A 13,534-nucleotide genomic window follows, 5' to 3' on the forward strand; every position below is an offset into this window, starting at 1 on the left:
AAAGGTCTGAATCTTGACCAGCGGGATTCAGAGTAGTGAAGCAGTGTGTTCACTCAGACTGTGAAGCTCATATCAATGATACTTAAGATTAAACAGCTAAAGTCCCAAACGAATATTTTCGCGGGCAGTAAAATCACAACAAAAACAAAGACAAAACCAAGCTCTCTCCAAAATTCGCTGACTGCCCCTTTAACACGCTTGTACATAACCTAACTGGCTAAATATGTAGCTACTATATTTCGTGATTATATTTGAGTATCATCAAGTAATATTAGATAGACCACCAATAAAATAGAAGATAAAGTTGAATTAGAAGTTTATTTTTCTGACCAACGGACTGCTTTTAACTGTGGGAGGACAACAAGTGACTGCAGTATCTCGTAACATTTATTGTGATTAAACTTTCAATGCAGCCTTGAGTTCAATTTGTATGAAAGAAATATCAATTTTCGCATTGCAACTGCATTGTCGCGCAGGGAAATCAAGTGGATTACTATTCAGGGCATTATAAGATTTCCCTGAAAGTGACTAAAATGATTTTCACTTCAAATTCAGTAAAAAAACAAGAGGTTTGCTTTAAAAAAAAAAAAGCAACATATCCCAACTTCATCTCTCTCCACTCTAATTGGGAGAAGGTCAGCAATTTCCCTGGAAGAAACGGCGCTCACTGAGATGAGAAACGACAAAGGGTGACATGAAGTAAAGGATGACAAGACCACTGGCCATCGAGGCCACTGGGTTCCCTTGATCATTCACGGGAGGACTGCCATGTCTCTTTGAATGTATTAAAGGACACAGACCAAACCTCAAGGTACGCAGGTAAAAGGATTAATATTGGCCTCTGAGACACATCAGTGCACTCCTCACATCCACCCCGGACCAGACAGAGCAGTGCTGCACACGTACACTTGTCTAAACAGCTCACTGACCTGCTTCTGGATCACTAAGAGATTTGTAGTGTAATGTCCAACCAGGACAGTAATGTCTAATCATCTAACTGAATAACATATTCCTCATGGAGACCAGCAGCCACTATGTAAATTTTGACTGTGATCTAATTTTTGTTTATATGCAATAAGAGGCCGAGCCACTGGAGAGTAAGTTCCAATTTTAACTTATCAACATTATAAGTCACACGGCTACACGGGGCGCAGGCCTTTTACCTCTCCTTTGCACTGAAATCACACTTCATAATCACAAACAGTGATATTTAATTAAGTGTTATGACACAGTTACTTAGGAAGCCAATCAGGTCGGCCTAATTAGAGGTGCGCTGGATTATTTTCAGTAATCTGCGAGTACATCTGCGGTTGGAAACTATGGCTGATCTGTCAGCTGGTGAGTGAAAGCAATGAGTGATGGTTTGATGAGGCACTTTGCAGCCCTGCAGGAGTCTCTCCTCTGCCCGACGGCTGCTGCTAAAAATCCTGACAGTACCTGTGGGTCAGGAAGGTCTGAGAACTCCTCTGCCTTCTGGGGCAAAACAAACCGTGTTTACGCAGCCTATTTGTTTTCTCCGAGCGTTTGCCGTGTAATAGAGTGTTGGAAAGTTAAACACAACAAAGTCATTAAAAGTTATCCCCCCTTACTTCGCGGTGATTGACAGCTCACTTGATGCCGCACTGTTCTAATGAGAGGAAATCTCACCAATGTGGTGTGCCATGTCGTGATGAAGTGTTTACACACGGTGTTGGGTTCCTGCACGGCGACTGTGTGCAAGTGTGTGCGTGTGGGAGGTAGTACATACAATTACGAGACAAATGCATACATAGAGTAAGTGCGGCTTGTCTAAACACTTAAATTTATTTCTAATATGTTGTGCTGCCTGTCTGGTATTGATTCATTCAGTGAGGCTTCGCTGTGGCCACGTGAGCGTCTGAGTGACTCACTCTGGGTGAAGCGCGGAGGGTTGTCGTTGACATCGGTGAGTCGGACAGTGACAGTGGTGGTCCCGGATAGTCCGCCCAGGTGGCCCCCCATGTCCTTGGCCTGAAGAACCACCAGGAACTGGTCCTGGGTCTCCCTGTCCATGTCGGGCACGGCTGTACGCAGAATACCTGGGAAAAGCACATACACACACACCCACACCCACACACACACACACACGCACACACATACGCTCACACACACACACACACCCACACACACACCCACACCCACACACACACACGCTCACACACACACACACACACACACACACACACACACACACACACACACCCCCACACCCACACCCACGCTCACACACACGCTCACACACACACAAACACACACACACACACACACACACACACACACACACACACACACACAGTAGTATCAGTTTGGCCACGGAACATTTAAAGCAGGAAAAGTAAAGTTGCAAATTGGCAGCCAATGACCATAATATATCTATGCAGGACTAAAAAGGTTTTTCTGATCAATATTCATGACTCGATGATTACCCGGCCCCGGACCTTCTGCCTTCCAAAATACACTCTCTCCCTTTGCTCTGTTTTGGAACTAATGCTCCTAGCATATTTGGCTCTATTCGCATTTTTAACAGCAACAACAAGTATCTTCTATAGATACAGGAGTGGCATCACAACTTATTTGTAGAGCCCGACCAATATATTAGTTGGTTGATAACAGCAACAGATATGAGCCTTTAAATGTGCATTTACGTTTACATTTTAGTTAAAATAAATGTTTATTTTCTTAATTCAAGTTCTATTTATATGTATTTGTAATTTTTTCATTTTATCGTTACTTATGATCAAGTTTATGGTTAAACTAAAATATCAAGCATCAATTACATTTCTATCATAAAGGTTTGATAACGACATCTTAGGAATCATTGACAAGTTAATATATACATGTGTACATGTAACCATGTATCGGAATTTTGTATTCCCTAATATCGATATCGGCCCCCAAAAATCCATATCGGTAGGGCTCTATTTATCTAATATCTTGATTATCTCTCTCCCAGAGACTCTTACCACCAGCTGTAACTAAAATGATTCATAAATTATTGAGAGGTTTTTTGGGTCAGTAATTATAATTAATTTAGGCCTAGAAAAACTGTTTTTCCATCCAGCTGACTCATCAGCAATTCAATGTACAGTTTATTTATTAACACATTATAATCCTAGACTTAATGATTATTGTTAAGTAAATAATTACCTTAAAAAAATGACCTACCAACATGTATAACTGCATTGAACCATTCAACTTTGTAAGCATTTTCGCTAAATCATTAATTCTGAATTGGCCTTAGTCCTGGTATCGGTTCCACTACAATCACTGATTTATGAAGCGACAATAAATCTTTAGTAGCCACGAGTGAATACATTGGTAACTTAAAGAAAAAATGTGTCTTATTAAAATGTGCTGCCCACTTCTATCCATCACTGCACTCATCCTTACTGTAGTGACAGGGCTTCAATTGCAGTTATTTACCTCATTTACCTAATTACAGTGTAGTCTGAATGCTACACAGTGAACATGTCAGCATTGTCAGCAGTTGCTTGATCATCATCAAAGGTAAAAGGCTCGACACGAGTAGAGTTTTAGTAATCAAAATGTTTTCACGCCCGTTGACGGATCAAGTTATTCTTAGGTGTCTCGGGCTTTTCAAGGCCTTTTCACGTGTGTTGGACGAATCGAACTGCGTTGGCGTCAGGCTGACGACTCTCAGGTTCCATTTGACATCCACAACGTGTCACTTAATGTCCCATTACATACACCAACCCACACGTATATAAGCACAGATACATCACGGCGACGTGCTGATGGAGCATAAAATCCCCACGCACCTCGAACGCGCATTCGACATCGATCACCTCGTCTTAGCGAACGGCCTGATTCTTCTACGTGTGATTGGATGTTGCACATTTAAGTGCCGGGCTGCTCTCACCCCGGCGTCGGCCAAAAACGCCGGCCGAGATGACTTGGCAGCTCAAGGTGAATCACATTCGACACGGGCCATTTTGAATGTTAACGAAACGGAGCAGGAATATGTCGGTTTTCTGAGCAGAATGCACAAGCAGACGCACTGAATATACGAGCAGACGTGCTCGCCTCCGAGTGTACATTTTGAATAAGACCTTTGATGATGGAGCGGGCGGGCAAAACAGGGTGATTGGAAAAGGGAGATAGCGAGAGGAGGGGAAAGAGGAGGGGAGCAGAGAGCGGACGGGCTCGGAATACTAAAGCTCGTCTAATAGCGCAGTGTCAAGGCTAACACACACTGGGCGGAATTAGCCTTATATTTCCCCGATTAGCATTTCAAAGAGCGCCGCAGCTCCCTTCGCTTGTTGCAGAGGTCGTCACATGTCAAAGAACACAAATGCTAAACACTGACGTTGAGTGAGCAAAAAAACACAAGTATTTGGCCACCTTTGACCCTTGTGGGCAAAATCAACACTCACATAAAAAATAAAAACCCTTCACGTGTGTTTCAGTTTATTCTATGTGCGCTGTCAGTCAAAACAGCGATCAAAGCATCAGGCAGTTCGAAACGCCTTTTCCGATTCAAGCGAGTTGTGAATTCACTCCAAGGCATGATGCGTAAAAAAAAAAAGGAATCATGATGGATAAATACATAAAGCTCCCTCAACTCTAAAAACAACTTTTTGCCCTCGGTTGACATGCGTGACACCGAGGCATGGTGAGAACACGCGCAGCAGACAGGTCCTTTGAGCCCTCTGTAATCTGTCCCGCGTAACAGTTCACAAACCTCCGCTGACATCTCTCTTTGAACACGTCTTTTTGTTTCTGCTTCATCCAGAAACAACAACATTAGGCCGCTGCTCTGGTTTGTTCGGCGCACACATGCCCTGGCAGCATGAATACATTTCTGCCAACTCACACCGGAGCGAGCCGGGGAGGGGGGCGCACAGGGGTGTGTGTCTGTGTGTGTGTGTGTGTGTGTTGGTGTGTGTCTGTGTGTGTGTGTGTGTGTGTGTGTGTGTGTTTTTAACAGGAGGGTGTTTGAGGGACACGAGGGAAACGGGAAGTGGGAAAGATGGATGACTAAGTGTGACAAGAGAAGTGGGGATGCGGGAGGGGGGTGTAAGTTTGAATGAGTGTGTGTGTGTGTGTGTGTGTGTGTGTGTGTGTGGGTGTCGGTGCCTGTGGAGAGAGCAGGGAATTTATTTGTACATTCTCACATTTTTAGATGTTTTATTCTCTCCAAAGTTTGCACACTGACACACACCTGTGTGTCTTTGACCGTGTTCGTACACACACACATACTCAGGACTCTGCGTGTGTGCGTGTGTGTATGTGTAGGAACAGAATTCAATGCTCTGCAACATCTTGAGTATATTTGCTGTTCTGCAGCGTACGTGTATTTGCTTTCCAACATCTGCGCATCTTTTACATTTCTCTGCCCATGTGTGTCGTTATGGGAACACACACACAGACACACAGACACACACACACACGCACACACGCTCACACGCTCACACTCAAACTCATATATCAACACACTCACCTGTCTGGGGATCAACAGAGAAGTACTGTTGTCCCTGTACCAGTGTGTACACTAGCTTGGCGCTGTTCCCATAAGTCGGGTCATCGGCATCTGTCGCTGTCACCTGGATGATAGACGTGCCTGCGGTGTGGGCAGACAGGGAAGGAGGGAGAGGAGGAAAGTAAAGAAGAGAGAGAGGGTAGCGAGGAGGGAATGGAAAATTAAAAAAAGGAGAAAAGGGGAAAGAAAAAGGAAGGTTAGAAAAAAAAAGAGAAGGACAAAGTCAAAACAAGGTAGAGCTGGAGCTAAGTAGACAGAATACGGCAGCACTTAAACAGCATAAGAAAGGTTTATACCAGGGCAACCTCCTCTCTCCTCCAATACTCCCTTTTCAATCTCTTTGCGACGGGACTGTGACAAATACCTTATTCGCACACCCCCACCTCTTCCCCCTCTATCCTGCTGCTCACCTTCCTCTGCTTCCCCCTCGATTCCCTCTGTCTCACTTCATTTCTCTTCATCTCCGTCTGCAATTCCCTTTTGCCCCCCCTCTCTCAATCGAACCGCCTGTCTCATCAGTGGTCCTCCCTTTGCCTCTGCCTCCATTACATCTTCTCTCTCTCCGCCTCATGGAGTGTAATTTTGGCCGGTAAGTTGTTTTTTGTTTTTTTATTTGATTACAAAAAAATATAAAATATAACAATTCATAAAATACACATTTTCATGTGTATTTCATTAATAGGCGTCTATATTTATGCATATGCACAGGAGGAGTGACTATTCCCAGTTGGGGACTATAACGAAGAAGGGGATTTGTGGGAAGCAGCTGCTACTTTATTTCTGATCAAAGCCATGACAGTATCACTAAGGGAAAGATGGGTGGGGATTGTATGAATGTGTGTGTGTGAGGTAAGAATGAAGGAGGGGGGGCACGGGGTCATCTGCTCGCAGATCCATTACAGGAGGCTGAGATCCAGAGGGTTATCGACAGATGGCAGATGTAAAGTCTGCAAAGACTGTGCCAGAGAGAGTTTATGAGGAAGCAATAAAGAGTTAAAGTGTGTGTGTGTGTGTGTGTGTGTGTGTGTGTGTGTGTGTGTGTGTGTGTATGTGTGTGTGTGTGTGTGTGTGTGTGTGTGAGGAAGAAGGAAGAAAGTAACTGAGTACATTTACTTGTGTAATGTCCTTAAGCACATTTACAATAAAAGCTGCGTTCAATTCCACCATGAACATTAAACAGTCGTCTCTAATCCCTGCTCTCTGTTCAGGAAATGTTGGTCGAGTGACCGTCCCGCGGCAAAATTGGGAAACACAAAACAACACCCCAGATACTTGTTGCTGCTCCTGTGGTAATTTCAAACTACTGTAATAAAACAAATACGGCTACTTTTACAAAACAAACGCTATTGAAATGTAAGGTGTGAATAATTGTCATTATTTACAGATTTTTATATATTATATTTTAATTATTTAGGAAATGCAACTATGTAACATTAATGCTGTTCTAGATTTTATAAAAAGACTGCAGTTGTTAACCATTGTCAACCTTACACAAGAAAAAATGCCACAGCCTAAACTACTTCTTGCTTTTGTCCTGGCATATGTCTTTACATATCGCCATCAAATATTGATTCATAGATTATTTGAGCATTGTCTTTTTACGTAACCCAATCACTTAGAGAGTCACATCAGTAATTATTACATTAGTATTTACAGACGTATGTACACTCCACTGCTGCGCTAAATGTTTATGAGGCGCAATGGCTGATGGGTAATATTTCCTGTCAACTCTTGGCAACCTGATGAAATACTGTTCAGTTATTAACTACACAGTTCACAGTTCTCTTTGAACTGAGCATTCGTTTTGCTGTGGTTTAGAATCTCACTCAACATGGCAGAATACCCTCTACATTCTTTATGCGTTTGTTACTTTTACTTTAACGATTGGATTTGAGAACTTGTTCCACAATAACCACTCATAATTTCAGTTGGTTATGATGAAATATATAATAAGTTATATCTGGGGGTCACTGTGATAAACACAAGCGCATCAAGGGTGTTGGTAACATACCCTCATTGTCATGATTCTGCCCACATGAACCCTTGATAGACTTTTGGTTATGTTAGTTTCTTGATCCCTTGTTGTTGGTTCCTGTTTAAATTCGTGGTAACTTTCCTTGTGACTACGTTTGAGTAAAGTTACCTTTGTTATCCGCTGTGTTTGTTTTATCTTGAGTTTGTTATTTCCCGTTTGTTTCTATTTTGGAGTCATGTGCACCTCCTGTCTCCCTGTCTCGTCCACTTGTGAAGTTGAAAAAAGGAGAATTTCATAGTCAGAAAAAATTGAAAAAATTGCCAAATGGTGAATGTAATAACTTTGCACCGCACTGGCAGACTATAATCCATTTGTTATGGATAGAACGATAAATGGCATTGGTCTATATCAAGTTAAGTGTACATAGATTACAGATTAAAATGATGTTCACAAGCAAGAGCTAATAAAGAATTACGTACTATCCATTGCTGAATCTATCCTCTTCTCCGCCATGTTGAAATGTTCCGGTCCCCCCAACTGCGGAACACTTGTATCAAAATTATCTCAGAGTTTCCCCACTCGCAATTAGGACTTGAGGAGGCGTTCATGTGCAATTTCCAAGTCAGCAATTCTTATTTAGCATAATTCTGATGCCACATGACGGCAGCATAAGTCTTTGTGCTCCCAGTCCTCTGTGTCCTTTCGTCTGTTATTCTGGTTAGTTTTGTCTCCTGTTCCGTCTGCTCTGTATCGAACTCCCCGTGTGTTATCTCCTGCTTGTTTTGCCTTCCTGTTTAGGTTTTTGCTCCTAGTGGACACCCTTAGTTGGATTTTTGCTTTTGTTTTGCTTGAGACACTGTAAGTCAGTGTTTTGTTTTCCTTTTTTATTTAATATTCAATCTGCACCATGCCTTTGGGTCCTGACTCTTTGCCACAACCTGACACTCATTGCACAGAAATATCGTGGGCACACAACTATAATGTGGGAGATGTTTATGAGAGACAGTTTTCCATATATTGTACATACTTTTTGTAATACGTGGAACCAAAACAGTGAGAAACAGTGAGACCAATTAAAATTTCGACAGAGTGGAGAGCAGGCAGCTTGTTTTCAACCTGGCTTCAGATGTTTGGTCATTATTTTCCATTCATTTTCACTTTTGATTTCTTTCTGCATTTCACACATTTTCTAGCCGGCTTTAAAAAAAACGACAGTTAAAGCACTTTCTCTCTCTTATTCCGAATCACTCACTCGCCGTATCAGTTCCACTCACAGACTGCAAAGTGTCTGCTTTCGAATCTACTTATGTTTTGGGCTTTTTCCCAAAATAGATATTGTAGATAAGTTCAAGGGGACACATTGTACGTGAATATAGGCGGAAATGTTTCTTCTGACAGCGGTAAAAAGTAATCGGTCATGGGAATCGAACAGTTGGGCTCTGCGAGGCAAAGGCGGATCTATTGGTATGCAGCCTGCCAGCCGTGCTATACAGACAGTCACACTCCACAAGGATCAAATATCCACACTGCCACGCATCCATCTGGAACGCATGTTCTTTCCATAAGACATCTGTCCTCTGGGGACACATTGAATATACACATATATATATATAGAGTCATGGTAAACTTTAAATGCAGATACACATCTGACAAGATGACACACCCTTCCTCGCCCTCCATCATCACCCTCAAAAGTCTAATGTAACAAGTCTTTGATAGAATCCTCACAGCAGAACCATCTCCTCCTGTTAAGTATGCTGCAAATCACCTGGGTAAAAATATTGAATTGTCAAGTAAATATTGAATCCGTGATTGACTGAACAACTCAATCCGAAAGACAGAGCTGCCAAGAGGAGCAGACACTCATCGGGCAGCTGATATGATTACTAAATAGTGCTCGTCTCCATCACCAACCCCTCCTCTCTCCTTGGGCTCTGACCTGGCAGGCGGCTGGCAGGGTCGTCTTTCTAATCGTAATTTAACAATGCGGCGCAGGAGGGAGCTTGATGTTTGGAAAAAAAACAACATAAGAGGTAGTAGATCACAAGGACCTTGGGCCAAATTTGCAGAACTTTTCTACACTAACCAGTTCAGGGGGGAATTATTTAGAATAATACCCCCGTTTCCTGGCAAATTCAGAAGTTTTGACTGAAAGCAATTCTCCTTGCTTTTAAAGAGGCAGGAGTGCCCCTCAAAGTAGACTCATTTTCGAGGGGCGAAGCGGAGTTTAAATGGAGATTAGAGTACTTTTGTACATACAAACTGTTTCCTACAGGCACTCTGTAGTCATGCTCTGAATTACAATCTCAGACAGTAATTGTCACTCCGGCATCTCCACTGCAATATGAGCGCAGGAAATTTGCCCCGTCCCTGCCCTCACCTCTTATTTCATTCCTACTCCGAGCGCTGCTGTCAAACTGAACATGATCGTTCCGCAGTCACAGAAATATTATCAGGTTACTGTGGCTGCTGCGAGCACTTTGTCACCACTTTTCAAGCAATAATGAAAAGAAAAAGATTTTCTTTTTGAAAGTGGCCAGTCATTTTTACATCCATCTATGATTTCTTATTACATTGGAGAAAAGGTAATTTGTCATTATTGTATAAAATTACTCCCAATTTTAAATATTTCACAGCTTTTCAATAATGGCTCCCTCTGTCCTGCATGAATTTAGTTGATAAAATAAATTGTGGGGTTTTTTTATAGGTAAAGAATACCTGATACACAGACTCTGCTACACATCAGTGCAAATAGGAAAACAGGAATTTCAAAACCCATCCCTCAGATTTAATTTTTTTCTCATCTGAGGCATCCGGAATCGACTTTTGATGAATTTTTATTTGTTTGCGCCAGAAAACCACTTCGCTTTCCTACCATGAATGTCATGGTGGCTGAATTAATTAATTCTGAAGAATCCACAATTTCTGCTCCAGTGAAAACATTTCACAGGGCAGTGCTTCACAAACTGCGGGCTCCATTGTACTGACACCGGGGCGCAAAGCACAGGTGGGTTTGTTACCAACACATTTTGGTCCGTACAGTGCAACGTGGAACATATCCTGGAGCAGTATGAATACATTATTAGCAGGTAGAATAGATTATTTGCAGGTATAGAGCCGGGCCAGGTTTCAGTTATGTAAAAAAGCAGCAGACCTCTTCTAATGAGCGGAGAGGAGGAAAAGTCCCACCGCAGCAACACAGCATACACGATTCAAATATGAATAGACGGCAAGCCTAACAATAATGATGTTTTTTAGTTCTTGTGAAACACGCACACACACATACACACATTTCTTTCAGGAATTTTTTACCTCTGTTGATAGTGACTGAGAGGAAATGTGGGGGGATGACAGACAGCAGCCGGGATTCAAACCAGGCCTTTTGCGCCCATGTGGTATGAGCCCTGAACATCAGGTCAACCGCTGTCTTCTGCATATATTTTTGTACACTAAAGTGCTTAAACATAACTAAACATACACTAAAGTGATTAAACATAATCATTGCCTTATATATTTATTTGCACACAATCAAGCCACAGCTGAAAATACTGAGATAAAAATAATAATCTCTTCACGCCATTTACATGATTACATGACCTGAGACTTCCCTGTGTTATTAATGATAATAAGCATATTATCATTATAATAACCCACACAGTTTGGTCTATGCATAATGAGCACAAGTTGCGCACGTCTTAAATTACAGACTAAAGATAAAAAGTACGGTACGTAGTGTGTCATTACTGCGGCTGTATGATGGCTACAGGTATTTCCTCAGGAAAATGGAAGGGCTTCATACGTCCTCCAAGCAGCTGCGGTGACAGTATTTTTAAAAATCACCCATTAATCTAACCACTACAGATTCTGCCCGCATTGCATTTAAATTGCATTAATTTGCATGTGATTTTTGGGGGGTTTTGGGGAAGGTGTGCGAGTGCCCACGTCTGCCAACTCCAGCCATGAAATATCCTCTGTGTGCTATTAGCGGGCATGAACAGAGACACAATTTCACGCCAAGGAGAGGAATAAAATTGAACATCACCGTCTGACCCGCCTGCTCCAAACAAAAAGCGGAGACCAAGTGCATTTGAGTTTTCACATCGATTTTTAAAATATTTTTTTGCACATCCTGCTTTAACTGGACACTGTATGGGTGAGGTAAAGCAAGTGGCCTACATATAAAGGAAGTATAACAGTACTCATGCCCTTTAGTTTGTGCCACTTTTATATTGCAACTGAACTGAAGGCCCTTCAGAAACTATAACTAGGTGTTACAGTCTGGAAAGGGCAACCGGGAATCCCCAGGTCCTTTTATTCGGACTCGTGCTACACGGATACAAAGCTCTTGTCGAAAAAGTGCAGGCAAAATATTTCACTTAAGCTCCTTCTGGCAAAGGTCTGCCTTGACTTGCAAAGCCTGAAGAAAAAACACAGAAAATAGACCAAATAAACTCTTATTAACATATCAAATGGACATGCACAACTGAATTGTTTATTCATTAGACCCCGAGCAGGTCACTCTCCATCTTTATTAAATTACAGTGTATTAAGTGCTATCATTTGGCAGCTGCTCGAGGTTGCTACAAGATGTTGCTTGTTTTGAATACAATATCGGTTGGGCTCATTAAAATGAAACTAACAAGACTACAGTATTTAACTGAATGCAAACCGGTCTGAATAATGGCCCATTGAATTTGAGATTAAATCCAACCTTGCGTGCAGCTAAACCATGACTACAAATCATAAACATAAATAAATCATGTGCTGCTTGTGATAATTTACCAAAGAGTTTAGCAACACGAGAATGATCACCTCAAATAGTAGCTTCATTGTTTCTTGCTGTTATACTTGACAGGTCAAATCATTCTATTCATGTTTGTTTGCTGCATTACAGCTTCAAATGTTAAATATTTTCAACCGGTGAAAATTATTAAGATGAAATAAGAAACACCAAAATAGATGGTATATGGTATTATTATGTATTGTAGTATTAGAGATTAACCTTCTATAAGTCACTTAATCTTCTTTCCCGTGACTGTGTGTGTGGTTTGATCAGAAACCTTCCAACCTGTCACCAGATTCTCATTGAAATGTTGCCTAATCCTGACCAGTGCATTAAAGTATTCGACCAGAGCAGATCAGTATTAGAGAGAGTGTTGATGTCTCCATCGACTCTGGAAGGGGAGTTATTAAAAAAAAAAAAAAAAATGAAATCAATGTAAAGCATTGGAGACACTGAATTGTTCCAAACCCTGGGTGAAGAGCAGCATCGAAACTGCAGCACTGTGGTGTTTAGTACCTATTTGTAAAGTTATAAGTTGAAATCAGCAACAGGTATGAAGTCTATTACATTTTTGATTTATCAGTCACTACCACGGGATATTAACACTTTGTTTTGGAGTTGAGGTCCAGCAAATTTACAAATTAACAGACTTTATTAGCTACGATATTTGAAAACATATTTCGCTGACGAATGCTATTTCATCAACAGGATTAGAGTTTTGAAATGACTCAGGAAATATTGTGATTTTCACTGTTTGGTTGTGAAATAGCCGAGTTCAGTCACGTGCATCATAATATTTAGGGTTTTGATCGGAAGCTCTCACTTATCACCGGACATATAATTGTGTGAAGGCATGTTAAATTCAGAAGTTAAATGTCTGGAGTGACAACTCTTCTTCTGTCTTTTCCCATATCAAAAGGTAACTAATGATGAGTGTAAAAATCTGAATGAATGAGAACCTTTTAAGTAGGCTATATTCATGTTAGTAAAAAAACGACTAAATGGCTAATTTGCAAAACAGAATTATTTTTGAAAGGTTTTTTTGAAAGTGATTTAAAAGTAGTAGTTTTTCCAGTAAATGTATGATGAACGATGAATATGTTTGATCAACGCTACATGGATCACATGACCCGCTCAGTTTTTGACCCCTTGTTGTTATAATCCTGTAATCTATAGGATGTTTGTGACATCCCCTTGGTACAACCGAGCTCAACCCACTTGAAACCAGAGAAAAAAGCAGAGAGAAATACAGAAATCT

General features: G+C 41.4%; 1 protein-coding gene across 1 annotated transcript in view; it reads right to left on the minus strand.

Moving 5' to 3' along the window:
* Nucleotides 1-13,534, minus strand: part of LOC118311660 — a 129,000-nt gene that overhangs the window by 45,855 nt on the left and 69,611 nt on the right. Inside the window, exons 4-5 of the mRNA XM_035635680.2 lie at nt 5,480-5,599; nt 1,890-2,057 (exon numbers count right to left, since the gene is read on the minus strand). Coding sequence (XP_035491573.2) covers nt 1,890-2,057; nt 5,480-5,599 — 288 coding nt within the window. The remainder of the gene's footprint in view (nt 1-1,889; nt 2,058-5,479; nt 5,600-13,534) is intronic.

The sequence above is a fragment of the Scophthalmus maximus genome, chromosome 5, assembly GCF_022379125.1.
Source record: "Scophthalmus maximus strain ysfricsl-2021 chromosome 5, ASM2237912v1, whole genome shotgun sequence".
In the NCBI taxonomy this organism is placed as follows: domain Eukaryota; kingdom Metazoa; phylum Chordata; class Actinopteri; order Pleuronectiformes; family Scophthalmidae; genus Scophthalmus; species Scophthalmus maximus.